This window comes from Camellia sinensis, chromosome 9, assembly GCF_055761805.1.
Source record: "Camellia sinensis isolate YWXY chromosome 9, ASM5576180v1, whole genome shotgun sequence".
In the NCBI taxonomy this organism is placed as follows: domain Eukaryota; kingdom Viridiplantae; phylum Streptophyta; class Magnoliopsida; order Ericales; family Theaceae; genus Camellia; species Camellia sinensis.
In genome coordinates, this window is record NC_138969.1 from 48,113,055 (window position 1) to 48,140,521 (window position 27,467).

Below are 27,467 nucleotides of genomic sequence, written 5' to 3' on the forward strand. Positions count from 1 at the left end.
TTCTCTCTCTCTCAAACCCTCGCCTCCCTCCGATCTCCATCCCTCCTTCCGACCTCACTGCCTCACCCCGACCACCATCACTGTCTCCGTCCGATCTGCCTCACGCCGATCTCTCTCCCTCCCTCTGATCTCACGCCGATCTCTCTCTTTCCCTCTGATCTGCCTCACGACGATCTCTCTGCCTCCCTCCGATCGCCGTCGTCCCTCTATTCCGTCTGAGCTCAGATCGTTGTCGTTGTCCCTCCAATCTGCCTCTCGTTTCTGTCGCATCATTCAACCATCTGAGCCTCTAATGAAGATGAAGAAAAAGATTTGTTAGATTTTTTTATTTTTTATTTTTATTTTTTTACATTTGATGAATATAGGGATAATTTTTTTACATTTGATGAATATAGGGATAAAATGATCTATTTAGATCATTTTTTACAATTATTTTTTATTTTTATTTTTATTTTTTATATTTTTATAAATATAGGGATAAAATGATCTATTTAGATCTGTTGATGATTGTTTTTGTTGTTGATGAGTCTCTGCTCAGATTTGTTGTTGTTGGATGTTTATGTTGTTGTTATTGTTTTTTTTTTTTTTTTTTAATTTTAGCCGGGGAATTATCGGGGTCGGGGAAACCCAATCCCTGTTGGGGGACGGGGGCGGGAGTGGTGATAGGCTCCCCGTCGGGGATCGGGGCCGGGGACGGAGAAATTTGTACCATCGGGGATCGGGGACGGGGAGTGTGATCCCCGGCCCCGCCCCGCCCTGTTGCCATTCCTAATCAACAAACTCCCCTGTAGCTCGATCCTTGCCAAATATTTGAATCCATTCATCGAAATATGGAAAAGTTTTGTTCCTCAGGTGTTCTGCATTGGTGTCCCTCTGCAATGACCAACTAATCCTAGTTAATATAGGAAAGTGTATTTCAAAAGTAGTTACATAAATATGTAGCAATTTTTTTTTTTTTTGAAAAAAAGTATCTACATCATGGTAACTTTACCTGAACATATGCCTCCCATACACTATCACTCTCCACATCGATTATTTTTTTGGTGTCATTCAATCCAAACCCACTAGTAGCAAGCATACCAAATACCTTATTATCCATGCCTAAAGTAATCATTCAACATTTCATACATGAATAACTCAAAAAACTATCATTCAAATAATTCAATATCCACATTGTCAGATATTAATAAAAATACATAGCAATGTCACATTACAAATTTAAATGGTTTAACAACAAATCAAAGTTGAGCACAATAGTAATGAAAATAAACACAAAACTATCCTCATCCATCTCCCTCACTAGCTAACCATTCATTGTACAATTGCATTGCTAGTGTACCCTGCCACACAGTCCATTCATTAGATGTCTCCACAGTATTAATGAAATCATCTCCTATTGGCGGTTGATTTTCTTCGTCATCATCGTCATCCTCTATAAGGTCAACTGCCATCTCTCATCCAATGAAGTTGTGTAACAAACAACATGTTATGATAATACGATTTTTGGTTCTAATGGGGCAGTATGATGATTGCCCATCTCATTTTCAACAATCCAAAACACCTTTCTATGACATTCTTGGCTTGTGTATGTTTCCTATTGAAATATTCTTGGTAATTACTTGAAGTTGCCCTTTCTCTCCAAACAGACAAATGGTATCATTGACCACGATAAGGTGCTAAGAATCCTTGCCCATTCGTATAGCCCACATCCACTAAGTAGTAGTAACCTGTGTGTGGAATATTATGCATTAAACTCAATTATTATACATGAACTTAAAAAGAATTAAGTATCTTGAAATTACCATTAGGAATCCTTAGGCCATTAGGCCGATTGATCACATCTCTTAAAACCCTAGAGTAGGCCGCTGACCCTTCCCACCCTGGCAACACATATATAAAATTCATTTGTTGGAAGCAAACTCCTAGAACATTAGTAGCAATATCTCCCTTTCTTGTCCTATACCTTGCTTGATGAATCACAGGTACACAAACTCTAATATAGGTGTCATCAAGTGCTCCAAGACAATTCTAAACAAACCAGTTGAATAGATATTGTAATAGTTATGTTTTTTTTTTAAGAGAACAAAAGAAAAGAAAAAAAAAAAAGTAACGTAAAGTTACCAAATTTGTGGACAATATATTTACGTGGAAGCAATTCCACCTTGGATTTGTGTTTGCTTCGGTAATAGGATTTGGTGTGCTAAGTAAGTTGGTTTGCAGACGTAGCACAGCCTTTAAGACATCATTGACATATCGACTGACAATCTGTCCAGATCTATAGAAATTGAACTTAACATTTCGTATTTTCAAGTGTTGTGCCAAAATGAAGAGGAAGAAGGCCATCTTCTTTTCTAAAGTGACATGTTTTGAAGGTCCTAACCCATCAATTGTATGAATCATATTGCACAAGGTCATAAAAGAACGATGATCCAAACGGAGTTGTTCAATGCATGTTATGTCACTTTTGGTCACTAAACAGTTAATATGGTCCATTTGTTCTTGCAACCGATTGGGTCCTCTAATAAGATTATGTGGATACTTAGATAAATACTTATTCAAGATAACTTTAATGGCAATAGAAGCTACAGTGCATAAGGCAAATAGTTCTTGCATTACAACTTGCAATACTACGTACAATTGAAGCTCATCATTACTCTCATCGTCAAAGTCATTGATATTCTCATCCATCTATGAAAATAAATTATCATACAAAAACCATTTAGAATTACAAATAATTTAAAGAATGGAGCATCTCTAGGCATATAGATAACATATAAGAATTTGCAAACAGCATAGATGTAATTTCCGTAGAAAACTCAATTATTAAGGAATTTGCAAGCAGCATAGATGCGTATAGATAACTCAATTATTATACATGAACTTAGGAAGAATTAATTTTTATTTCAATTTCTAAATTAATGATGGCAATTTCCGTATAACAACCAACTATGTTTCAAGGCTAAAAAAAAAAAAAAAACAGAGACCTAATGTCCATTAACAATCGAGCATTATCTATTAACAACAAACAACAACTAGCAGTATCCATTAACAACAAACAATCAGCAGCAACATGTTTTTTCAATGCTAAAATAAAAATAAAAATACAAACTCAGTACCCAGCAAAATAGACAGAATAGAAACAAAATCCCTCATATTGAAAAAAGAGAAAAAAACGATCTCTGTAAAATCCCTCAAATCTGGTTTGATGAGGAGAGCAAAAAAAAACTTGTAAGAAAGAGAAAGAGAATAAAATCTCAATTAAATTAGCCACAACAACAACCAAAATTGAAATAAAAATAAATAGCAAACAAAATGGAAGATGTAGAAAGTGTTTCAAACCTGAGTGTAGATGGGAGATCGAATGATTTGATGTAATTCAACCTCAAGAAGAAGAATCGCCTGCTAGGGTTTTGTCGTTTTTGCTTCTTCTAAAATAACAATCTCTGCCAAAAACAACAAAGGAAGCAAATTATATATTATGAGGGCAAAATAGACTTTTTACGATTTAATCCCATGGGATTGTTATCCCATGAAAATTGTTCCCCCCTGAACAATGTAATCCCACATATGAGGGATAAGAAGTCTGGCCGGATTCCATGTCCGGCGGACTAAAAAAAAAAAAACAAACGCCGGATAAAGGGTTTTCAATGGATTATAATCTAATCCCATATCCTAATCCTTCCAATCAAACATCTCCTTAGTGGTGGGAAATAAATCATGCTCTTGATTAATCTTCGCTTAACAATCACCCTGATCGTACTTCTAGTATCCCATAGTTTATATGCATTCATCCTTTACCAGGCTTTTTGAAAATTAATTGTGATGCTCGTTTCTCCAAACTCGATGACCGAGTGGTCTTAATAGTATTGGTTGAGAGATTTGAGAAGAGATTTAGAAATAGAAAGAGAAAAAATATGTAAAAATAGATAAAATGTAAATATATTTTATTCACATTGCACTTCATTTTTTCTTTTCTTTTTCAAATCTTTTTCCAAATCTCATAATCAAACACAACGTTAAGGAATGGGCAAGGGAGGCTAATTAATGAAGTTGTCTCTTCAGTCTTCTCATTTTCAGCCCAGCAAGGGAAAGCTCCACTAATTCGTTTGGTGTGCTTATTCTCTCAAGCCTTGGGTCTTTCTAATGTTCAAATGAAGAATTACAACAAAGCAATGATTGAATTGTGTGTGTCGAAATTGGTTCCTCCGTGGGATTGTCTTGCCATAATTCACGACATTTACTCTTTAAGCTCCAATTCTAACATTTCATTCTCTTGGGTCCCTGGAGAGGCCAATGGAGTTGCTTATTGGCTAGCAAAAGGCTTACTTTCGTCTGGGATGTGGGTTGACTTTTTGGCTTTTTAGCTAAAGCCTCGTTTGGAATGATTTTTTTTTTTTTTGACTTTTGTGAGAGAAATAATGAAATGATTATGGTTTGGATGTGATATTTTGTCTTATTGACTTTTTATTTTTTTTTTTTGTCTTTTTGTGGCTAAAATAGCCAAAAAAGATTATCCCAAACGTAAAAGATGTTCTTCCTTTAGATTGGGTTTCAAACTCTCGTTTTGCTCTTAGGGACCTGTTAATTTTTTATTCCTCTTTGTAGCCTTTCGGGCATTTTCCTATTAAAAAAAAAAAAGTACTGTTATTAACACCTCATCAATTATTTTAGACCCCCCATATCTTTGGACCCCCACTTATAAATTATAAAACCCTTAAAATTTCTTTCATTCCCCAAATAATATCAAAATTATTATTGTAAAAATATTTCACTTATTCAAATGCACACCCTTACCCCCCATGCCCCCTACAACCCAAAAAGTCTCTCTTCCGAAACCTAACAAAACCTACAACGATGGAACCTTCGAAAGCCAATGGAAAAAATTTGTGGTGATTAAGAAATTTTTTCTCTACTTTATCATGAGATTTGTCAATCTGTTTGATTTTTTTTTCTATTACCTCTTTTCAGACACACAACACAATCTACTTTCATATTTCTTTGGTTAGTTTTCTATCATTCATCCATGGCCTCACTGTACTTGTATGCTCTCTATGTGAGCAAAATTGGGCAGGATTTCACCCACCTGTTGACCATCCAAGGGTGATCCGACCTCCTTTATTTGCCTGCTTCTGCTACTGCTTCTGTTATATATTCTCGAACAAATCAGAAATGTTTGGTTACCTATTCCCGAACAAATAAACAATGTTCGACCTTGTATTCCCGAATTTCAATCGTATGTTCGGGAGTTCAGTCTCGAAAAAATAAAGAACAGTATTTATTATTTTTGTCATTTTTTTCAAAAAACTTATCCTTACAAGGCCAATTTTCTCTGAGATAAAAACACCATAAAAATTATTGATTTCTTCTAAACTTTTATTGTTGTACTCATCTCGTCTCATGGAATTATGATTGTCAAAAAAAATTTCACTCATTATCATTACCAAAGAAGTGTATGTAAATAAATGGTTATTACCATTGTCATCGGATTATTGCTGCCAAAGAGTTTTTAAGATTTTGATGGTGAGATTTAGGAAAGATAGATGGGTGGTGATAGAGGTGAGTACTCTCATAAGCCCTAACTTATGATGTAGTGGGTACGTGAGTTTAATTGTGAGATGGGGTGTCCCAAAATTATTAATGTTTTTTTTAGTAATTTTATTTGAGGTTATTATTGTAATAAAAAAAATAAAAAATGGGAAATTTAAAATAATTGATGGGATACTAATAGCAGCACTCAAAAAAAAAAATGTACCCACAACACACTAGTGAGAAAATAACCCACCCAAAAAGATACGAGTTTGAGGCAGGTCTCGGAGTGAAAAAGGTGAGCTGTAAAATTTATAATTTTGAAATATTTATAAATTTTTTAAAGTGTATATGAAGACAAAATTAATAAAAATTTGGATGTACATATCAAATTAAACCCAGACTTTAACTTTAAATATTAAATTATTTAAATTTAAATTATAGGGATTAAAATGAAATTTAAATCAAATTTAAATTGAAAACTGTAATTAAAAAAAAAAAAAAAAAAAAAAGGAAAGAAAAAGGCTTCAGCTGCCATAAGTAATGATAAAAACATGGAAACAGAGTTGATCACTTGATCCCCTTAGCCCCCACCTCTCCCATGTTCCTTTTCATTACTAATCAGTACACAACGCAACAGTGGCTCATACAAGCACACCAATAAGCATAAATAGATGTACTCTTGAACTCAATCTCAGGGTTTTGGAATCAGATTTTGTTGCTTTTACTCGATCCAAGAACATCAAGATTCAAGAAACAGAGCTGGGTTGTTCGATTTAGATGGGTTTGAAGGTGCTGTACCTGTACTGATGTCATTGTTCTGGATTGTCATTCGTCAACTCGCCGAAATTGAAGCAATGGTATAATCAACACCCAAATTTACAAACCCTCTTCTTGTTTTCATTTTCAACTTCTTAGATTTCAACTAGTTCTTGATTAGTTTTTACTCAATTGACATGTTTAATTAATCAATTTTTGTATTTGTCTGTCTTCACTGTAATCAATTTGTGTTAGATTCTAGGGTTTTATGAGAAAAAGATGTTTGGTTCTGTACTTGCTGTATTGTTTGGAAAGTGTTTCACAAACTGAAATTTTGTACAGAATTTATGTATACCACAATGATGTGGCAATGATAATCTTGAAAATATAAGCTATATTGATGGGCTTTTGTTTTTGAAGTTGCAGAAATTCTTTATAGATCTTTTGTTTGTTTGTTTGTATAGCACTATACATAAATACATATAGAAATCCCATGGAAATGTGGTAGCAAATTGATACATACATATAGAAAGCTTATGTATACAATCAATATTTTTCTATTTCATCATTAAATTATTAATTTCATGAATTTAATCTCTAAATCGTTTTAATGTTAACTAATGTGATGTAATCCAATCAGAGGCGATTTTCCAAATCAATAACAATTCAAGACTAATTTGATGGGCAAAAGGGTCAAATTGAAATTTTGAACAACTAAACCCAAGGTTTTAAAAAGCGGCCGCAACCGTTACGTAACGCCGTTACGTAACGGTTGTGGTAGTTACCGCCACCCGTTACGGCCGCTTTTGCAGTATAATTGAGATTCACAGAAGTATGGGCCGTAGCGGCTGCTATAGCTAACGGCGCCGTAACAGCTGTAACGGCCTGTTACGCACCGTTACGTAACGGTTCCGAATTGCTTCTTTTGAAAAAACAGACAAAAAAAAAAAAAAGTTGAAAATGGAGGAAGAGCAAGGTTTTAAAAAACGGCCGCAACCGTTACGTAACGCCGTTACGTAACGGTTGTGGTAGTTACCGCCACCCGTTACGGCCGTTTTTGCAGTATGATTGAGATTCACAGGTGTATCGGCCGTAGCGGCTGCTATAGCTGTCGTAACGGTGCCGTAACAGCTGTAACGGCCTGTTACGCACCGTTACGTAACGGTTCCGAATTGCTTCTTTCGAAAAAACACACAAAAAAAAAAAAAGTTGAAAATGGGGGAAGAGAGATAGAGAGAGAAGAGGGAAGATGGAGGAACAAGAGATAGAGAGAGAGAATAGGGAAGATGAAGAGCATGTTATTGATTTGTTGAAGTTGTGAGACCTATGCTATTCTATTCAGCTGCTATCACTCAATCATTTTGTTTGTGTGTGTCTATCTATATATTGTTTGAAAATAATAATAATAATAATAATAATAATAATAATAATAAGTGTGGTCATTACCTATTTGGCTTGATTAATATATATATATATATATTTAGACTTTTATTTATTCTCTTACTTTTGTCATTGTTAATCTTATATATAATAGTTAGTGATTGATTTTTTGTATAATACAAAGTCATTAATTATTAAAATAAAATGTAGAAAATTCAGTTTATAGTGATTTAAAAATATGAAATATATTAGATTAAACTTAAAAATTTATAAAAATTGATCAATATTTATTTTAAAACCCAATAAATATGATCATGGAAAAAAAATGTGCGTATCGGTAAGTTTTATTCAAATTGTGCGAAAAATAAAAAAATTCACGATTCCAGTCACCGCAACCGTTACGCTATGGCCTTTACATTCCACAACCGCAACCGCGTCACCGCCACCGTTACGGCGACCGTAATCGCTTTTCAGAACCTTGGGGAAGAGAGATAGAGAGAGAAGAGGGAAGATGTAGGAACAAGAGATAGAGAGAGAATAGGGAAGATGAAGAGCATGTTATTGATTTGTTGAAGTTGTAAGACCTATGCTATTCTATTCAGCTGCTATCACTCAACCATTTTATTTGTGTGTGTCTATCTATATATTGTTTGAAAATAATAATAATAATAATAAGTGTGGTCATTACCTATTTGGCTTGATTAATATATATATATATATATATTTAGGCTTTTATTTATTCTCTTACTTTTGTCATTGTTAATCTTATATATAATAGTTAGTGATTGATTTTTTGTATAATACAAAGTCATTAATTATTAAAATAAAATGTAGAAAATTCAGTTTATAGTGATTTAAAAATATGAAATATATTAGATCAAACTTAAAAATTTATAAAAATTGATCAAAATTTATTTTAAAACCCAATAAATATGATCATGGAAAAAAAATGTGCGTATCGGTAAGTTTTATTCAAATTGTGCGAAAAATAAAAAAATTCACGGTTCCAGTCACCGCAACCGTTACGCTATGGCCTTTACATTCCACAACCGCATCCGCGTCACCGCCACCGTTACGGCGACCGCAACCACTTTTCAGAACCTTGACTAAACCATACAATCAAACATTCAATTTTGTATTCACTATTTTGAAATGCGGGGTGGAGAAGAAGACGGTTGTTTGGTTGTGGGTTGTAAGTTGTCTAATATAGTGTGAGTAAGATGGGTTTTTGGTGGTATGATTTAAATTGTTCATATTGTAAAATTACCTTTTTGCCCATTAGGTTAGGTTTCCACCATTATTGATTTGGATGGACTGTCTCCTATTGGACCGTATGAACTGAAACAGAAACCGTTATATGAACTGAAATCATTTACAGCCAATTACTATGACAATTGTGTTATTCTGTGACAAGTCGTGTTTCCGATTCAGATAGAAGTGTCAAAACCATAATCATTACAGAAAATGGGGTCCATTGTGATAACTGACTATTTTTGTTTTTTTTTTAAAATAATTTTTTTGAATTTCTTGTACTGTATTGTTGAGTTTCTTGAATTATGTCTGGCCCATTGCCATAACAGATAGCAGAATTGAGTTTCTTCTTTTGTGTTGCTCTTTTCTTTTACAGTAACATATTCACTCTGATCAATTTGTATAGAAGATTATATATGACTAATGAGAGAGTGGTTGTTGAGAACATATTCTTGGTAATTTTTGATGTGGAAATGTGACTGTCTAAATTTTCTTTGTTAACAGGCTACTTCGAAGAGAGTGATTACAAGGGAGGAGTGGGAGAAAAAGCTTAATGATGTGAAGATTAGGAAAGAAGATCTGAATAAATTGGTGATGAACTTTCTTGTCACCGAGGGTTATGTTGATGCCGCTGAAAAGTTTAGAACGGAATCTGGAACTGAACGTATCCTTTTTTTCTCCTAATAGCTTCCCCACTTTTTGTTTGCCCATTTCTATATCTGTGTGTTGATGGTACAATTCGTTGCAAGTTTTTTTCATTTTAAATATGTGCTATTCCTTATAGATAAATAGCAGACATAGATCTTGCTACAATAACGGATCGCATGGCAGTTAAAAAGGCAGTGCAATGTGGGAACGTTGAGGATGCAATTGAAAAAGTTAACGATTTGAACCCCGAGGTAGGATTACCCATCTGTTAATCTGTTATTATCTTCTTGAGGAAATATATGTTTTGTGACTGTAAATTGCCAAATGTGGATACTTGACTTGTTGATGTGTTAGAAATCGTATATCTGTACATATATTATAATAATTTTAGAAATTCATTCATACAAAGCCTTATCCCTTTATCTGGATATTGGGAGTTGCTGCATATAAAGATGATACTTTGTGTCTGCGTCTTCCAATCATAGGTTTTTGTGTGTTTTTCTATGTAATTGAGATAAGTAACCAGCTCATGGGGTCAATGTTTAGTTGCTCAGTCTCCGCTCTTCTTTCCTTTATTATTTTTATTTTTATTTATTTATTTATTTTTTTGTGGATAAATCCTTTGATTCAGTCTCTGTACAGAATAATATGTATTTTGAACTACTGTACAGAATAATTTGATGGGGGTTCTTATTCTCTAAAAATGAGTTATATGGAGAAAACATTTACCAAACATAGTTTTGTCATATAAAAGGGCAGTAAAAGGAGTATATTGTGTGTGCCTAACTTCATATTTTGTAGTAGCCTAGGAAGATGCTCTGACTCATCATATATACTACATGGTACTCTTATTTGAAATAAGAGTTCCTGACTGAGATTTCACATAGTTTGTGCTAATATCAGTGACATTGATACATAATGCAATAAAAGTTGTTTCCTTTTTTTGTTTTATTTTTTATTGAATCTTATTGTTTCCTTTACTCTTCTATAATATTTTTTTGTTTCTCGTTTGCCCTGAATTGTTCTGAGCAGTAGTTTATTACTTCATCTGAACATTTGGAATCATCTGTACTCAGTAGTCATGTTTGTCACTTTGTTTTTATGAAGCAGTCTACAACTCATAATTTTCCTTCGCAATGTTGGTGACAGATTCCTGGTTTGACATAATGTGACATTTTCAAATGCAGATACTAGATACAAATCCCCAATTGTTTTTCCACCTCAAGCAACAAAAGTTGATAGAATTGATTCGGAATGGAAAAGTAGAAGAGGCTTTGGAGTTTGCTCAGGAGGAGCTTGCACCAAGGGGAGAAGAAAATGTAATTCTCAATTTCTCCTTTGAACTATTTCATAGCCCTGCCCACCCCTTTTGGATAATGTTTGAGTGAAATCTGTTACAGTCTTCCTCTTAAACCATTATGACCGAACTTTGGTTATCTCAATGTTTGTTCACATGTTGGTTGAAGTTATGTTTGATGCCAAACTTTAGGATTTCAATTTTCTTAGTTGAAAGGTCCTCAACCAAATATTGGTATTAAAGTTATTGTTTTTGCATGCTTTTGGTACTTATGATTTAATTGGAATCATATTCAGCAAAGTTTTTTAGAAGAGTTGGAGAGGACTGTTGCACTTCTAGCTTTTAATGATGTCAGCAACTGCCCCGTTGGAGAGCTTCTGGACATATCACAGCGTCATAAGACAGCGAGTGAGGTGAATGCAGCCATCCTTATGAGCCAGAGTCATGAAAAAGGTTAGTAATCTCATCCAATATGACATTTCAAGCATACAGCTGCTCAAGACTTTTTATTTTTTTATTTTTTTATTTTTTTATAATCACAATATGGGTAGTCATAAACTGCTAATTTGACAAGTTGCGTCCATCTTCTTAGACATAATGTAGTGGTGGCCATGCATACCAATTCTTCTATCTATTTTTCTTTTCTTGATCATTGTTCACCAGTGTCTGCATTGTTAATCACAATTATAACGTGCCAGAAAGGTGCCAGGTTTATGTGGACCAGATCTGACAGACACTGACACCTCCTGGACATTTTTAGACGATTTCAACATAAATGGATGTTTCCATAATTTAAAAACAAAATTTCATTATTTTGAAATTTAACTAACACATCTCAAACACTCAGCAACACAACCCAAAATATCAAACATTTCTTTCTTCTTTAGAAAGTATTACTCCTACATCATACTAATAGCAGCCACAGGTCGAGAAAATTATCTTGCACTTCTTCTATAAGATAGGAACACATTTATAAAGTCAAATACTTGAAAATGAATTTTAATATTAATCTTTTACAATAGAAATTTAGAGTTTATCAAGGATCTACATATTTGAATAACTGATTATATAGAGTAAATTTTAGGGGATCTCCCTTGTGGTTTGGCCTTATTCTGCTAAACTACCACATTTCGAGAAACCTCTTAATGCGGAGCATACCAACAAGAGAAAAGGGAAATCTATATCATCACATAGAGCACATTTAGGGCATTATTTAGTGTCATTTTGGAATTAGGGTAAACTATCGATAGGTCCTAATAGTTGGACTTAGGCCTCATTTGGGAACAAGCTGTTTTAGTAACTTTTTGGTTTTTTACAAAAAGATGTGCAGAAAAGTAGAGAGAATGATGTGACAACTTAAAGTAACTTTTTGGCTTTTTGGCTAAAATATATAGTTGACAAACGAGGCCTTAATTCCTATCAAGTCTTGTTGAAAATAAGTTCACGTAAAATCGTTGCTAAAAATAATTTTTTGTGACGATTTTTTGCATGTCGCTAAAAATTGACAATTAGTGACTTTTTTTTGTCACGGTTTGTATAAATTGTTGCTAAAACTTACAATTAGTGACTTTTTTTTGTCACGGTTTGTATAAATTGTTGCTAAAACTTACAATTAGTGACTTTTTCTGTGACGAATTTTTCAAACTGTCGTTAAAAGTTGAATATTAGTTACTTTTTTTGTGATGATTTTTTTAAACTGTTGCTAAAACTTATAATTTGTGACATTTTTTGTGACAAAATTCTCAGACTATCGCTGAAATTAACGATTAGTGACATTTTTTAATAGTGTTCAATGAAAAATGCTATTAATTATCATAGGATCTATTGGACAATAAGTCCATCTATTAGGACTTACATGTAAGTCTCCCTTGGAATAATTAGTCTTTATTTGTGTATGTTTTAATTTATTATTCTTATGGGCAAATTTTATATTATTATATTAGATTTTAGTAGTTAGGGGTATTTTGGTGAGATTTGACCATTGTATGGCGATGACCTGATCTATAGAGAACAAGGAGATGGTGATTGTGGTGGTGACATAGGCAAGAGCCACATTTGGCAACTAGTGAACAGTGGTAGTGGTTGTGGCAGTGTCAATTTGGGGAGATGGAGGATGGGTTGGGGGTAGCAGCCATGACAGAGATTGTAGGTAGAGTTGGGTGTTGATGGTAACAATGAGATTTTTAATGGAGATGGTGTAATGGAGGCACAAATGGGTGATGATGTGATGACAATGGTGGAGTTGGGGTTTGGTTGGTTCGAAGCAAAGGAATGAAAAGAGAGGAGTAGGGGTGTGGGGAGTGAGCATTGGCAGACACAAGGGGGGGACTAGGTGTGGCTGTGGCCCCTGCAAAATTTGTTAGAGCTTCAGTAACATGTTGCTGTGTTGATCTTTTGTTTGTAAATGGTGAAGGTGTGGCCCTCTCAAGGCTCACCAATTAGAAAATTATAACACATTAATATAAAGAGTAATCATATAAAACCAAATTTTGTATAGAATTTTTAATTCATTTTCAATTAGAACATGCACCATTGTTCTCATAATTTAAAATTTTTCTTTGACACATCATTTTATATGTTTTTTATGTGATTGTTGAATTTACAAATCATTTTTTAACATTAATCATGTTTCTAGTGGCTTTTTTGGGTTTCTTTTTAAAACTCCCTAATTGACAAGGTTCTGAAAAGCGGTTGCGATCGCCGTAACGGTGGCGGTGACGCGGTTGCGGTTGTGGAATGTAAAGGCCATAGTGTAACGGTTGCGGTGACTGGAACCGTGAATTTTTTTATTTTTCGCACAATTTGAATAAAACTTACCGATACGCACATTTTTTTTCCATGATCATATTTATTGGATTTTAAAATAAATATTGATCAATTTTTATAAATTTTTAAGTTTGATCTAATATATTTCATATTTTTAAATCACTATAAACTGAATTTTCTACATTTTATTTTAATAATTAATGACTTTGTATTATACAAAAAATCAATCACTAACTATTATATATAAGATTAACAATGACAAAAGTAAGAAAATAAATAAAAGCCTAAATATATATATATATATATATTAATCAAGCCAAATAGGTAATGACCACACTTATTATTATTATTATTATTTTCAAACAATATATAGATAGACACACACAAATAAAATGGTTGAGTGATAGCAGCGGAATAGAATAGCATAGGTCTTACAACTTCAACAAATCAATAACATGCTCTTCATCTTCCCTATTCTCTCTCTCTATCTCTTGTTCCTCCATCTTCCCTCTTCTCTCTCTATCTCTCTTCCGGGAAGAGTCTTCCCCCATTTTCAACTTTTTTTTTTTTTGTCTGTTTTTTCGAAAGAAGCAATTCGGAACCGTTACGTAACGGTGCGTAACAGGCCGTTACAGCTGTTACGGCACCGTTACAACAGTTATAGCAGCCGCTACGGCCTATACTTCTGTGAATCTCAATTATACTGCAAAAGCGGCCGTAACGGGTGGCGGTAACTACCACAACCGTTACGTAACGGCGTTATGTAACGGTTGCGGCCGCTTTTTAAAACCTTGCTAATTGATGAATGAAATTATTATAGTTAGTTTTTGTGTTTAGTGTAAATTTTTTTTAAAAAAAAAAAAAAAACTTTTTTATTAATAAGAAAAAGTACTTGTATAATTTTCTTTTTTTGTCTTGTTTTGTTTTGTACAATATATATATATATATAACTAATATTATCATTTTTTTCATAGAATTTTTTTTGTCAATTATATGTACGTGTAATTTGGCCCACTGTATAAATTTTGCATCTGCCACTGGGGATAAGTGTTGATGATGAGGCTTGCCTCCCCAAGTTGGAGATGGTAATGGCACTAACACAATGTTGATACTGGTGTTGTTGATGTGTGTGTTGATTTTGTTGTCCCATTTGATGGTTAGGGTCTTTTACAACTTACCATATTGCGAAGGATGCTGGAGGAGGGAGAAAGAATTCTCTCCTTTAAATTATAAGGGTGACGTGGCAAGACATTTTAGAGGGTTTTGCTTTGAAGAAAAGGAATGAAGAGAGAGGAGTTGGGGGTTAAGTGTTGATGAAGCTTGCTTCCCAAAGTTGGACTAACACAATGTGGGTGTTTGGGAAGTGGGTTTTTATGTAGGTTTTTTTAGTTATAGGATATTATTGGAGAAATTTTTTTTTGTATTTGGGAAGATAGTTGGATTTTTATGTGGTTGGATGTGATGTTTGTGAGAGAAAAAGTGAAATGATTATGGGGTTGGATGTGATATTTTGTTTGGATGTGTTTTTTTTAGTTTTGCAATAAGTTTGTCTTTTTGTTAAAAAAAAATAAAAAAAAACCCAAGTCCCAAACTTCCCAAACACCACCAATGTTGATATTGATGTTGGAATGTTGGTGTTGGCGGTCTCTATGATGATTTTGTTGTCCCATTTGATGTTTTGGGTCTTTTACAACAGCTCATATTGTGAAGGATGCAGGAGGGAGAGAGAACTCCATGCTTTGTTATTCTCTCCTTTAAATTAAAAGGGTAACATGGCAAAACATTTTATATGAATTTTGATTAGAAAAAGTTGGCTTATATCCCATAGTATACTCCCTTTTTTATTTTTATTTTTATTTTTTTATCTTTTGTTATTTATAACAAAAAGATTGTAATGCAATTTGAATACTAATTGCCATTTTGTAACAAAAAGACTGACGGTAAAGGAGGTTTTTGATTATTTTTGAAGCTTGTGGCGGCTAAGTGGATTATGCCCACGCCTTAGGCGAGTAGTTGTAATTTATCTTTATATTCTTGTAAAGCTATGTTCTTACCAATGTCTGTGGCTTATTCCCTTTGAGGATGTGTGTAACGTAGACCAATATAAGTAGGAGTGGTTTAATCCACGTTGAGAGTGTACTAAAGAAATAAAGGAAAGGCAAAGAAGGCATGGGTTGAGGTGTTTTGTTGTTTGATATACATTGTTTGGCTCATTTCCGAACAATTTATAGGCTGTTTAATGTTTGTTTCCATTGTATATGTTATTGTGCACTTCGTGGTCAGGTCGGCCACTCCTCACTTGTTTGCAACACAAGTTTTGAAACATATACCAGACATGCTTTTTTGTTTTTATTTTTACCAAAAATAAACATTAGCATGTTTCATGTTTTCTATAAATAAAAAATAATAAAACGTAAATGTTACCAATCAGCAATTTTTCTTCATGTGTTGATTCAGGAAACTGTTAAAAAAATATTGATGATAATATCATCAATCTTTTGACTATCCCAACTGTCTTGACCCTTGATAATTCTTGTTCAACTTTCTTGAATTGTATATATTAAAGATTTGTAAAATGGGTATGATGAATTGAACCACAGATCCAAAGCTTCCAAGCTTGTTGAAAATGCTGGTATGGGCCCAGAACCAACTTGATGAGAAAGCTGCTTATCCTCACATAAAGGATTTATCTACTGCAACACTCGAAGATCCAGCTGTTTGAAAAGTGACAGAATCTTGGGTGGATGATCCTGGTATGCCCTTTTCATTGCAAATATTGAATAGAATGGACCAAGAGGAGTGGTTAATCATGTACTGTTATTTCAAAAAATGGATGTTGTCTAGGTAGGTTGTCATTCATGAATGGCATTTCATTTTAAGGTTTGGGGCGTGCCATCACCTTACTTTCCTCTCAAAAGCTGTTCAGTGACCTTAAAGTTGTTGTACAGATGTTTGTGAATACTCTTCACCTTTCAATTCAATGGTAGCATTCTTAGCTTTTTGTGTGAAACAAATTAGTATATGCTCAAGTTGATTTTATTCTTGCCCTCTAATAAATGGTTGACATATACTCATAATGCTGAAACTATAACTTGTCATTGCTGCGGACATTATTGTCACACACACACACACACACACACACACACACACACTCTTGTTTTACAAGAAACAAAGGTTTGTGTAATGGCAAAAGATTGAGAGGCAAGCATGAGAAAGTGGATTTGAGTTTAAGATGAGCTGCGACTCAATTCAATAAACCTTTGTCCCAAATTTTTGGGATTGGCTCCATTGATCCATTTCCTCTGATTGGTTCTAATTTTTTTACTCAATTAAGTTTAAGATAGTCATGTCCTTTCATATTACCTCAACTCGTGTGTCTATGCTGGCTTCTATTTCTTTTATCACCTTCAATATGAATCTAATCACTCCTTACAAGTACATTAGTTAGTATATGATGTACTTGACAATACCATTTCAAGTGGCTTTTCCTCATCTTATCTTCAAATGGAGCTATTTTATTTATTTCTTATTCTATATTTTCTTGTAACTTCACTCATCTATCTCAATATTTTCTACCCACAAATATCAATTTATGGCTCAAATTTATTCTATATATAGATTTCACATTATACTGGTTCAATCTTCACCACACAAACAAATTATGAGTACAAATCTGGGGCAATTTTTTGGGTAACTAAGATTTCTGTTTCATTTTAGTTACCCTCATTTTGTGAACATTTTTTTTAACTGCCAAACATTTAGTAGTATACATTAAAACAAGTCTCATAGCAGATCTATAAAAATTTTCATTCAACTTCATATGAATTATCCCGTGTCTTGATGCACATCTCTATTTAAACCATCTTGTGCTAATTCTATGAGTTACCTCGTCCCCAATCTTTGAATAATTGACTCAAGATATCGAAAATTATCACTTTCAGATATCTCATGTTCATCAAATATTATTCTACCTTATCCCCATGTCTTTTTAGTTTTGTTAAAGTTAAACCTTTTAAATTGTATAATATCTCTCCACAATTCAGACTTGAAGTTTCTTCATTTTTTCCTCAACAAAAAGTATATCATCCGGAAATAACATACACCATGGAATGTCATATATTTTTTCATTAGTAGCCTAAATAGATAAATAACTTTCACAACAGATCTCCCAAGCATAAAAGAAAATTGATTTTTTGAAATTGTTGTCTCATATCTTTTTTTTTTTCGTTCTTTGCTCAATTACTCTCTACCAAAGTTTTTTCATTTTGTAACTCAGAAGTTTAGTACTATGATAAATATTGCAGTTTTATAAATATCATATTTATTCTTATACATTGGAACTTATTAATGTACTTTCCCTTCATTGACGAAGCATTTTCTTAGAATTTTACGATCTTGTGAAACAAGTTAGTCATCCAAAATGACTCATCATCAACCGAACACTCCCAAACTTCAATAGGACTTTCATTTCGTTTGACAACTCTTTTTCCACTTTCATTTTCTTCATATCATCCTTTACCTTCATTACTCTAATCTTTTGCAAAAGAATTTATAATTAATAATACTACTAATATTATGAAGTTATACTAGACTCAATTTTTTTGAGTGACTTTCATTGACAGTTCATATATATCTTTATCACCATTTGTAGAATCTAATTTAAGGAAAAGATCATTATAAACTTTCAACTTAGTTCTCTTGTTACTTTCTTGGTTTTGGTTTTGACTACTTTTTATATATTTCCAAATTTTCGTTATGCCTTAGAAAGCTTTTTGATGATGTCATTTTCTATTGATTATTTTTTGAACATTTTCATTCAACACCAAGTTTCTTTAGATAGTGTAGATGCAGAAGCAATAAAGCAGATTTGTCTCTGTGGAATCCAGGGATGGATTGAATATGTTTTTCTTCTTCCTCTTTCATGTCCCAAATTGCTTTTGATTTAGAGAAATTTCAGCTTTCCATATTGTGATCTTAACAATTACCCGTTTGAAAATATCTTTCTTATTGCTTTTTTGTTTGAAGAATAGTTTGACAATGAACAGAGGGAAGACATTGTACCATGTTTTGATTTGCCTTTGTTTTGAGAATGTCGAAATGGCATAGGCATCTGCAGGAGTTCATTGTTGATAGTCTCCAGCTTTTGGGGCTTGTTTTCATTGAAATTAAACTTTCGGGGTTTGTTTTCATTGAAATTAAATAGATTCAAGACGTCTGTTTCTCTTTCGTGAACCCTTCAATTATTCCTTGCTCTAGTTGGAAATCTTATTATTTTCCTAGAACAGACATGAATTTCTTTCATACAATATTTAATCAAGAAAAAAAAAAGAAAAAGAAAAAAAGACACCCACATCTATTTGAGGATATGAAACAAACATAATTAAAAGAGAGGGAAAAAAAAAAACTGATGTGTCTTAGCATAACAAGACATCCCTCCTAGTCCTACTACACAAATCAAATTTCATGCACATAATTTCTCAACAATAACACTACTCAAGTGATGAGTAGTGTATTAAATATTGAAGGAATTTTTGACTTCTGATACTAATATTCGCTAATATATCAGTTGATACTATCCGATATGACAGTATTGCTTATTTGAAACCGTGGTGATAAGTGTCTAGCCAGAGAACATAAGCCCAGGTATTTGTAGTTTCTGGGAAACCCTTGTGGAATGCATTTGCTTCTTTCTCTCCCACACTGCCACAATCACCATTGTCAAAGTTGAGAGCATAACTCGACGGATCGTACTGAAACTTGAATTGTTGTTTGCCTCTGGCTTTGCCTTTGCCTTTGCCGCCACGGTTCTTCACCGCCTTCTTCAATCTCCAGAAAAGGCTCCTGCATTGCCTCTTACTATAGCTATTCATCCATACAATGTTTTGAACCAAACCCATATCGAATATAACTCTCTTGATATAATGTTTTTTAAGCAAAAACCCAAATTGTAATCTTCTCTAGAAAGACATTTTCTGGGGAATTAGATTTGGGGAATTTATGAGAGCATTTGATTGTGATGTTGGGCCGAAGAAACTATGAACTTTGGTTAATTTGGTAGGTTTGTTTGTGTGTGTCTGGTTGGGAGCATAAAGAAGTTGGCAAACTCAATACACTGCTGAAATGACTACTTTGTGTTATTATAGGTCGAGACATTGTAAAAACAAGAATAATATTATACACTCATAAAAAAATATTCAAAAAAACTAAAAATCAGAACTTCAAATATGTTGATCAACTTCATCCCCAAGTAGTGCGACTCATGTTATGTTAAATTTAAATTTAAATTGTAGATATTTTATGAATTAAACAAGTTTATCTTTCATTCTTAATTAGACTAGAAAGATTCAATTAATGCACTATGAACCTAATTTGATAATCTGAATGATTTATCTTATAAATTTCTTTAAACAAATCATAGATAAAATAAGACTCGCACGACCCCCAGAGGCCTGTGATAGGTCAATTTCCTTTTTTTTTTTCTCCTCCGCCTCTTCTTCCTCCAATCACCAACCCCCACATATGTGTGGGGGGTGGTGGGAGTGTGGGGAAGAGGGGGTCCGGATTATTTTTCATAAAATAATACATGTTGATATAATTATATAATATACGTATGGGCAATACTAGAGACCTCTAATTTAGAGGCTCTAAACACATTTCTAATGAGGTGAAAAAGGCAAAAAAAAAAAAAAAAAAAAAAAAACCAAGACACAGCACTGATGTGGCAGTGGGTGGGATCCACTGCCACATCACTAGTGGTACCTCTAATTAGAGGTCCCAAGCATTTTTCTATATGTATATGTATTATATTTATCCTGAAAAAATAGAGGTGAGATAAAATGTGAGGAATGGGGCAATAGTACGGAAACCGAAAGCGAAAGAAGGAATGCAAATCTTTTTGGTCTTTGAAAGAAGCTTTTGCACCTTTTAGTCACTGTTGGTGCTAATGCTTTTCTTGCATTGGAACACTCAAATTCCATGAGAATATGGTCGGATGTGGTTGGGCAGTGAGCCTATGTGGTCCTATCACTATCAGATTGTGATGGACTTTGCTCAAAATTTCATTTTATTCTTGAATTCTACATCCTATTTTTCTATCCGGGTTGGGATTTTTTTACATTTAAATTTGAATTTTAAAAAATTTGAGGAGTGAGTAAGATTTAATATGCATTTTGATTTAAGAATTTAAATTATTTATTCCATAGAACTCTTAATATATATCATTTATGGAGAAAAAAATTAGTTTGATTTGATAATCTTAATTTTTTTTATTTTATCTCTTTTATCTCACAAAAGAAGAACGACAAGTTTGTCTTCTTAAATATATCATTTATTTTTTAGAGACAAACATGATAACATAAAGAGATTATGATTATTAAATCGACTTAATTTTTTCATGAATAATATACACAGAGGACATTACAATAAAATAGTTCATATCATCAAAACTGAACCTGTAAGAGTATCTCCAATGGTGTATCTTTTTTTTTATTACCAAATTTGAGTAAAAGTTTCATTTGATATCAAGTGCTTCAACGGGATTTTTTAAAAGCTTCATCAAACACCAGTTGACCGGGCGAATGTCCGGCCGGTTAACCGGCCAATGTAATTTTTTCACAAATTTTTGCCTTGAGGTGGACATCCTGGGGGACATTTAGTGATGAAAATCCAACGGCTATGAACAGTGATTTCATAAAAGACACATCTATCCTTAATTTGATAAAAGATTTGAGAAATCCTGAATTTAATGAAAGATTTGGTGCTGGTTAAAGCTACAAAAAGTAAGTTTTTTCATCAAATTTAAATTTGATATACCATTGGAGATGGTCTAATGGGCCTCGCGAGAGAAGCACAACCCTTTGTATCTATACACATACTAGTATATCACCCGTGCTATGTACAAATTTAAATAAATAATTAACAATTAATTTTGAAATTAAATAATAACATTTTTTTTAAAACCTATCAAATATAATTTAAAATTAATTAAATTTTAACCATTTAATTAGATTTTTTTAATTTTTTAATTTTTTTGTAGTTGTTATGTCATTAATTGTATATTCTAAGTTCTCAATAAGAAATAGATGTTATAATTTAATTGGTAAAGATAAAAAAAAAGAGAATAAATTATAAAAATTATATTTATGATAAAATAAAAACACATTTCATCATATAAGTTTTTCAGTTTTAGTTTATTCTATGTTAGAGTTTGTCCAATTATATATAGTTGAAAATTTTATTCATATTTTCTATTTAAATATTTTTATATTACAAAAAAATAAATTTTATTTGGACTCTTCTTTTAAATCTCAAATTAGATGAAATTCAAATGTGATTAAAATTTTATTTTTAATTTTCCATCTACAAATTTTAAAATTACAAAAAAAAAAAAAAAAGAGATTAGATAGACCAGTAATTTTATACATGTATATCTTATGCCACATATTTTAAATTTTTTTAAATAAAGAATAGATGGTTTTAATTTGGTTAAAATATATCGTTAAAAATATATGTATTTTTAAACATGACACATGTACTTTTTAAATTTATGTTTACATGTGCCATGGGAATTTCTTTTTTAATTAATAGATGTGCTATAAATATTTTGATGCCTAAAAAATTCTTAATTCTTTAGATACCGCATGTTTTGTTTAGTTTTAAAAAATAACAATAGAAAATTTTGAAGTAAGTATTTTTAAATTTGAAATTATATAAGACTGAAGTTATATTCAAATTTTTTTTGGAAGAGTTTTTTTAAAGTCCCTAATACTAAGATTTTATAAGATAAAGGATATAAAATATTTTCATAATAGTTAAGGTTCCTCAACATTTTTACAGAAAAAATTCAATTTAAAGAAATTTCACTCGACTCAGAGAAATTTTAGCCCCGACACAAAGAAATTTCAATTTTCATAGAGAAATTTCATCAGGGGACCTTAGCTAATAAAAAAAAACATCTTGAACCTCTCCTACTATACAAAGTTGGAGAATGATGTTTCACTAATTTTTAATTTTTTAGTTTTATTTATTTTTTACTTTCTATATTAAGATTTTAAAATTTTAAAATCCAAGATATGATTAGATGGACTAATATTTATGTGACATATGTACTTAATGTTTACAATTTTTTTTTTTAAAAAAATAAGAATTTTGTATTAATGTTTTGGAACTCATTCTTTGACACGAAAAATCTATTTACTAACTTCTTGTAAAATATATGTTGCATTAGATTGCATTAAAATGCTCCTCGTGTTGGATGGCTATATGTTGTTTAGGATTTTCAGAATTTTATAGTTTTTAATTTTACTTTATGTTTTTTTTATTGCCATTACTTGGTAAGGTTGATAGTGAGACAAATAAATGGGATACACCAATGGTTTTCCATATTAGTAGGATATTTGAATTTTGAAATTCAAAATTAAATGATAATTAGTGTTTTTTTTTTGTTTTTTTCTTAATTTTTATATATATAGTTGGTCAACCAATAGAAAGTTTTTTTAATTATTTAAAAATAAAAAAATTAAGAAAATTAGTTTGAATTTTGGAGCTCACATGACTCTTAAAAATATATAAAAAAATAAAATTGAATAGAAAATCAAAATAAATAAATCAAAAAAAATTTAAAATCGAACACTTTAATTATACACCTCCATTCATTACTCTCATACTAGAATTCATACAACTCTTACAAAAAATGGAATAGAAAATTAAAACAAAAAATCAAATAAATTTAAACAGTAGTGCTAGAGGCCTCGAATTTGCCCCGAAACAATTTTTTTTTTTTTTTTTTTTTTTTTTTGTGTTGGCTGTGTTAGTTAGTTAGTTAGTTAGTTTTTTTTTTTTTTTTAAGGATGGTTTATGTGTAGGAATGTGTCAAAAAATTAGACATTCCACACCAACTCATCGTATAAAATTATATGAAATTAACAAAATTTAACCAACAGCCTAACTGATCAGTCAATTTTATCACTCAACCAGTCCAACCTAGTTGACTGATCAGTTAAGCTGCTGATTAAATTTTGTTAATTTCATATAATTTTGTATGATGAGTTGGTGCAGAATATTTAGTTTTTTGGCACATTCCTACACATAACCACTTTTAAAAAAAAAAAAACCAAACCAACATAGCTCAACAAATAAAATAAAATAAAATAAAATAAACCAACATAGCCCAACAAATAGAAGAAAAAAAAAAAACTCAGCCTATGTAGTTTGATAAGGTGAGTGAGTTAAGTTAGACTTTATCAAACCATACAGGCTGAGTTAGTGCGAGATGTCTAATACACATAACCACCCTTGTAAAAAAGAAAGGAAAAAAAAAAAGATAAAAAAAAATAGAAAAAAAAATTAAAAAAAATCCAAAAACACAGCCAAAAAAAAAATATTGAATTTCGAGGCCTCAAATTCGAGCCCTCAAGCATTAATGAAATTTAAAAGTTAAACACTTAATTACATATCTCCATCCACTACTCTCATATTGCAATTCATACAATCCCTAAAATAAAATAAAATAGAAAATCAAAACAAATAAATTGAACGCTCAATAAAATTGAACGCTCAAATAAATAGAAAATCAAAACAAACAAATAAATTAAACAAATCTCAATAAAATTTTAAAATTGAACGCTTAAATAGATACCTCCATGCACTACTCTTGTATTGGAATTCATACAACCCTTATTAAAAAAAAATAAAAAATCAAAATAAATAAATAAAAAGAGTTTAAAAATTAAACGCTTAATTACATACATTCATTCATTGCTCATATATTGATTTTTCAATAACTTTACACATTGTCATTATCGAAATAGTAAAGCAAAGTTCATAATGGGGTGAGAGATTAAGTAGACATCAAGTTATATCAAGTGAAAAGCTAAAATAGAAGACGATGATAATTTCTTTAATAATCTCCTTTCATAATTTTGCTCTCCACGGTGTTGTTTTCTCTTTAGCATGGTCTGTTCTTGCCGTGTAGGTATAAAGTGAGAAATGATAGTAAATAGCTTATGAAGAAATTGTAATGTTAAAAGGTTATGATGGTTGTGTTGAAGTTATAATGTTGTAGGGTTTTAAAATTGAACAAAATATGGAATGGAAGAAAGGTTAGGTAGAAAAGAATATAAAGTAGAAAGTTTATAATATTTAATTCCACAAATCGTGGTATAATATTTAATTTTAAGTAATTAATATGATGAGTTAGCCAATAGTATTTTTTTTAAAAATAATTTTAAAATTAAAAAAGTTAATTCCTACTGAAAAAGAGGTTAATATATATGTAATATTGTTTTTTTTTTATTATGGAAAGTAATTTTTTAAATCATTTGTATTTTGTTAGGTAACACATTTGATTCCCTAAATCATAGGTGAATATTCATTAAGTGATTTGTTGATTATGATTTAAATTTTAAATTTCAATTTTTAATAGCCAATTAATATTTTTCACTTTTTAAAAAATAGCCAAAAATCAATAAAATTGATTTAGAGTTTTGAAACTCCTAGAGCTCTCATAGTTAGAAACTCTCTTTTCCTTAATATATATAAATATGACTTGTATATTTAAATCTGAATTGTTATTCCTTTCGTAAGTAAAAATTAGGGGAACACCCCTCAAATGGTGTGTACCATATACATCTTATAATTAAAAAAATGGTATAATTTTATACTTTCGAAGTCATAATTAAAAATAATATCATAACTAAATACAACATGAGGCATAATTAAAAATTTCATGATTCACAATTAAAATAACGTCATAACTAAAGAAGAAAATAATATAACTAGAAAATGACATAACTAGGAGTGCATATGGTACACTCTTTTCAAGGGTGTGTATGTTAAAATTTCTCAAAAATTAAATTTGAATGCATTTTAAAATTTATTATTTATTTTCTTAAATTAAATTTTTTTTTTGGGCCACACAATAGGAATTTTGTTTTTTAATTTGATAAATGCATATCTACTATAAAATTATATAAGGAAAATGAAGTTACTCAAGTTTAATTCATGATGGATTTAGTTCAAAATTCTTCTAAGATTAGCTCAAAGAATAAATAAATCAAATTTAAATATATTTTTTAAATTTATTAAACTTTTAAATAAAAAATTTGAATAACTTTTTTTTAATAATTCCGTATTCGACTCGATAGATCTACTAATTCAGAAGACCAATCCCACCGTCCACTAGCAAAAGACTCGTTTAAAGCTAGGGCAAATGAGATGTTTTATATATGAATAATAGTGTGCATATGTAACAGGTAATGCTACAGCAAGTGTGCAAATGTAAAAATGATCACAATATATTATTTTTTTAATTTATGTAATTAAAAATTATTAATAAAAATATGGCAAAATATTATGTGAATAAACTTTGCAGTTTCATTTGGTAGGAGCTTAAAAGCAATTTATTGGTTAAAAAATACTCATTTTGCTAAAAGCCTTAGTTCATTTGGCAAACTTATTTCCCACATAATAATAATAATAATAATAATAATAATAATAATAATAATTCACTTTAACCATTCTAAAAGGTCATTGGATGCCAAAAAATCCAATAATAATATGCCAAATAAAATAGTTTTTTTAGTATTTTGCTTTTTGTAAATTTATTTTTAGCCATTAAGCTAATTTTTAGCTCGCTCTCAAAGGAAGGCAAAGATAGTCTAATGTAATTATGTGAAATTTTGTAATGGCGTCCTCTATATTAGTATACTTTTTTTTTTATCTTTTTTTTTTTAAATTATATCATCTCTCTATTTTTGTATATATTTTTTCATAAAAAGTTAAAAAGTACACTTATATAGATTATCTCAAATAACTCCTTATAGTCGCGTATGTAGTTCAGTTTAGCCGAGTTCAGTAAAAATTTAGCACCAAATTAAAACCTTAGATTTTGTAAATTTAGGAATCCAAACTGACCACGTACTATACTTTAGTTTTGTCTGTTTTTCCCTTTAGCAAAGATGAGGGATTCAAGAAAAGTTTTAACAAAATTATAAAAATTTATAAAATCTCACATCACAATAGATAAAGAGAGAGCTGAGAATGCTCTATAAATGTCTCCCCTCTCTAAACTTTATGACAATTGATAATTTATCTTCCAATACTGACAATTAAAATATAAAAAAAAAAAGTATTTAAATATTTATTTTCTGTCAGTTCGGTCAGTATTTGTATAAAATTTTTCAAAACCAAAATAGAAAGTGTCTTATGAAAATCTGAATGAAAGCTAGAAATTTCAATTGATATCAAACCGTGGATTCGGTTCTATTGATTTTTATAACACCCTTACTTTTTAGGTTGAGTCTTTCTCAAGTTAAAATTTGAATTTGAAATAATTTGAGGGGTCTATGAGACTCACTACGAGTCTTATTTTGATATTCAGAATCATTCATTTTGTTATCAATGAAAAAAATTAGATCAATCCACCTATCGTAAAATTTTTATTTTATCATGTTTGTTTTCAAAAAAATGAATGACGAGACCAATACGATAAAATAGATTATCCATTTATTTATAGACCAATATGATAAAATAAAAAAATTATAATTATTGGATCGATCTAATTTTTCTTGTTGATGATATACATAAATGTACGGGGGCGAAATATCTTCTGCTTTCCTTACTCCTTGGAGTTCAAGCTTCGTGTGACGGCGTCTGACCTGACAACACAGAGAATGGTGAGCTGCTCGGCGGTGGTATGCCGGATAGACCCTCCGACGATCAAGTCAGATCACTAGAGGAAGAAGGAGGCTATTCGAGAGAGAGAGAGAGAGAGAGAGAGAGAGAGAGAGAGAGAGTATTTTAGATAGCGCAAGTTTCTTACCTCTAACGTTCACCTTCCACT

The 27,467-nt window shown here is 31.4% G+C and overlaps 2 protein-coding genes across 2 annotated transcripts; one reads left to right on the forward strand and one right to left on the reverse strand.

The window, feature by feature from the left end:
- Positions 1-1,656: 1,656 nt before the first annotated feature.
- Positions 1,657-2,688, reverse strand: LOC114302157 (uncharacterized). Its single transcript, XM_028247147.2, has 3 exons — positions 2,122-2,688; positions 1,803-2,028; positions 1,657-1,727 (listed from the first exon to the last, which is right to left on the reverse strand). The coding sequence occupies exons 1-3, from the start codon at positions 2,686-2,688 to the stop codon at positions 1,657-1,659; spliced, it is 864 nt and encodes a 287-aa protein (XP_028102948.2).
- A 3,356-nt stretch (positions 2,689-6,044) lies between these two features.
- Positions 6,045-16,641, forward strand: LOC114258512 (protein GID8 homolog). The gene is made up of 6 exons (XM_028198483.2): positions 6,045-6,386; positions 9,421-9,580; positions 9,709-9,815; positions 10,752-10,883; positions 11,158-11,314; positions 16,228-16,641. The coding sequence occupies exons 1-6, from the start codon at positions 6,336-6,338 to the stop codon at positions 16,347-16,349; spliced, it is 729 nt and encodes a 242-aa protein (XP_028054284.1). The 5' UTR covers positions 6,045-6,335; the 3' UTR covers positions 16,350-16,641.
- The last annotated feature ends 10,826 nt before the right edge of the window (positions 16,642-27,467 follow it).

What these genes read in the sequence shown, in the direction of transcription:
- LOC114258512 (XM_028198483.2), top strand. Translation starts at nt 6,336, where the DNA reads ATGTCATTGTTCTGGATTGTCATTCGTCAACTCGCCGAAATTGAAGCA. An exon ending in AACGGAATCTGGAACTGAAC is followed by an intron (nt 9,581 to 9,708) that starts GTATCCTTTTTT and finishes ATAGATAAATAG; the next exon opens with CAGACATAGATCTTGCTACA. An exon ending in GAGCCAGAGTCATGAAAAAG is followed by an intron (nt 11,315 to 16,227) that starts GTTAGTAATCTC and finishes ATTGAACCACAG; the next exon opens with ATCCAAAGCTTCCAAGCTTG.
- LOC114302157 (XM_028247147.2), bottom strand. Translation starts at nt 2,688, where the DNA reads ATGGATGAGAATATCAATGACTTTGACGATGAGAGTAATGATGAGCTT. An exon ending in ATATATTGTCCACAAATTTG is followed by an intron (nt 2,029 to 2,121) that starts GTAACTTTACGT and finishes TGGTTTGTTTAG; the next exon opens with AATTGTCTTGGAGCACTTGA. An exon ending in TGGCCTAAGGATTCCTAATG is followed by an intron (nt 1,728 to 1,802) that starts GTAATTTCAAGA and finishes TTCCACACACAG; the next exon opens with GTTACTACTACTTAGTGGAT.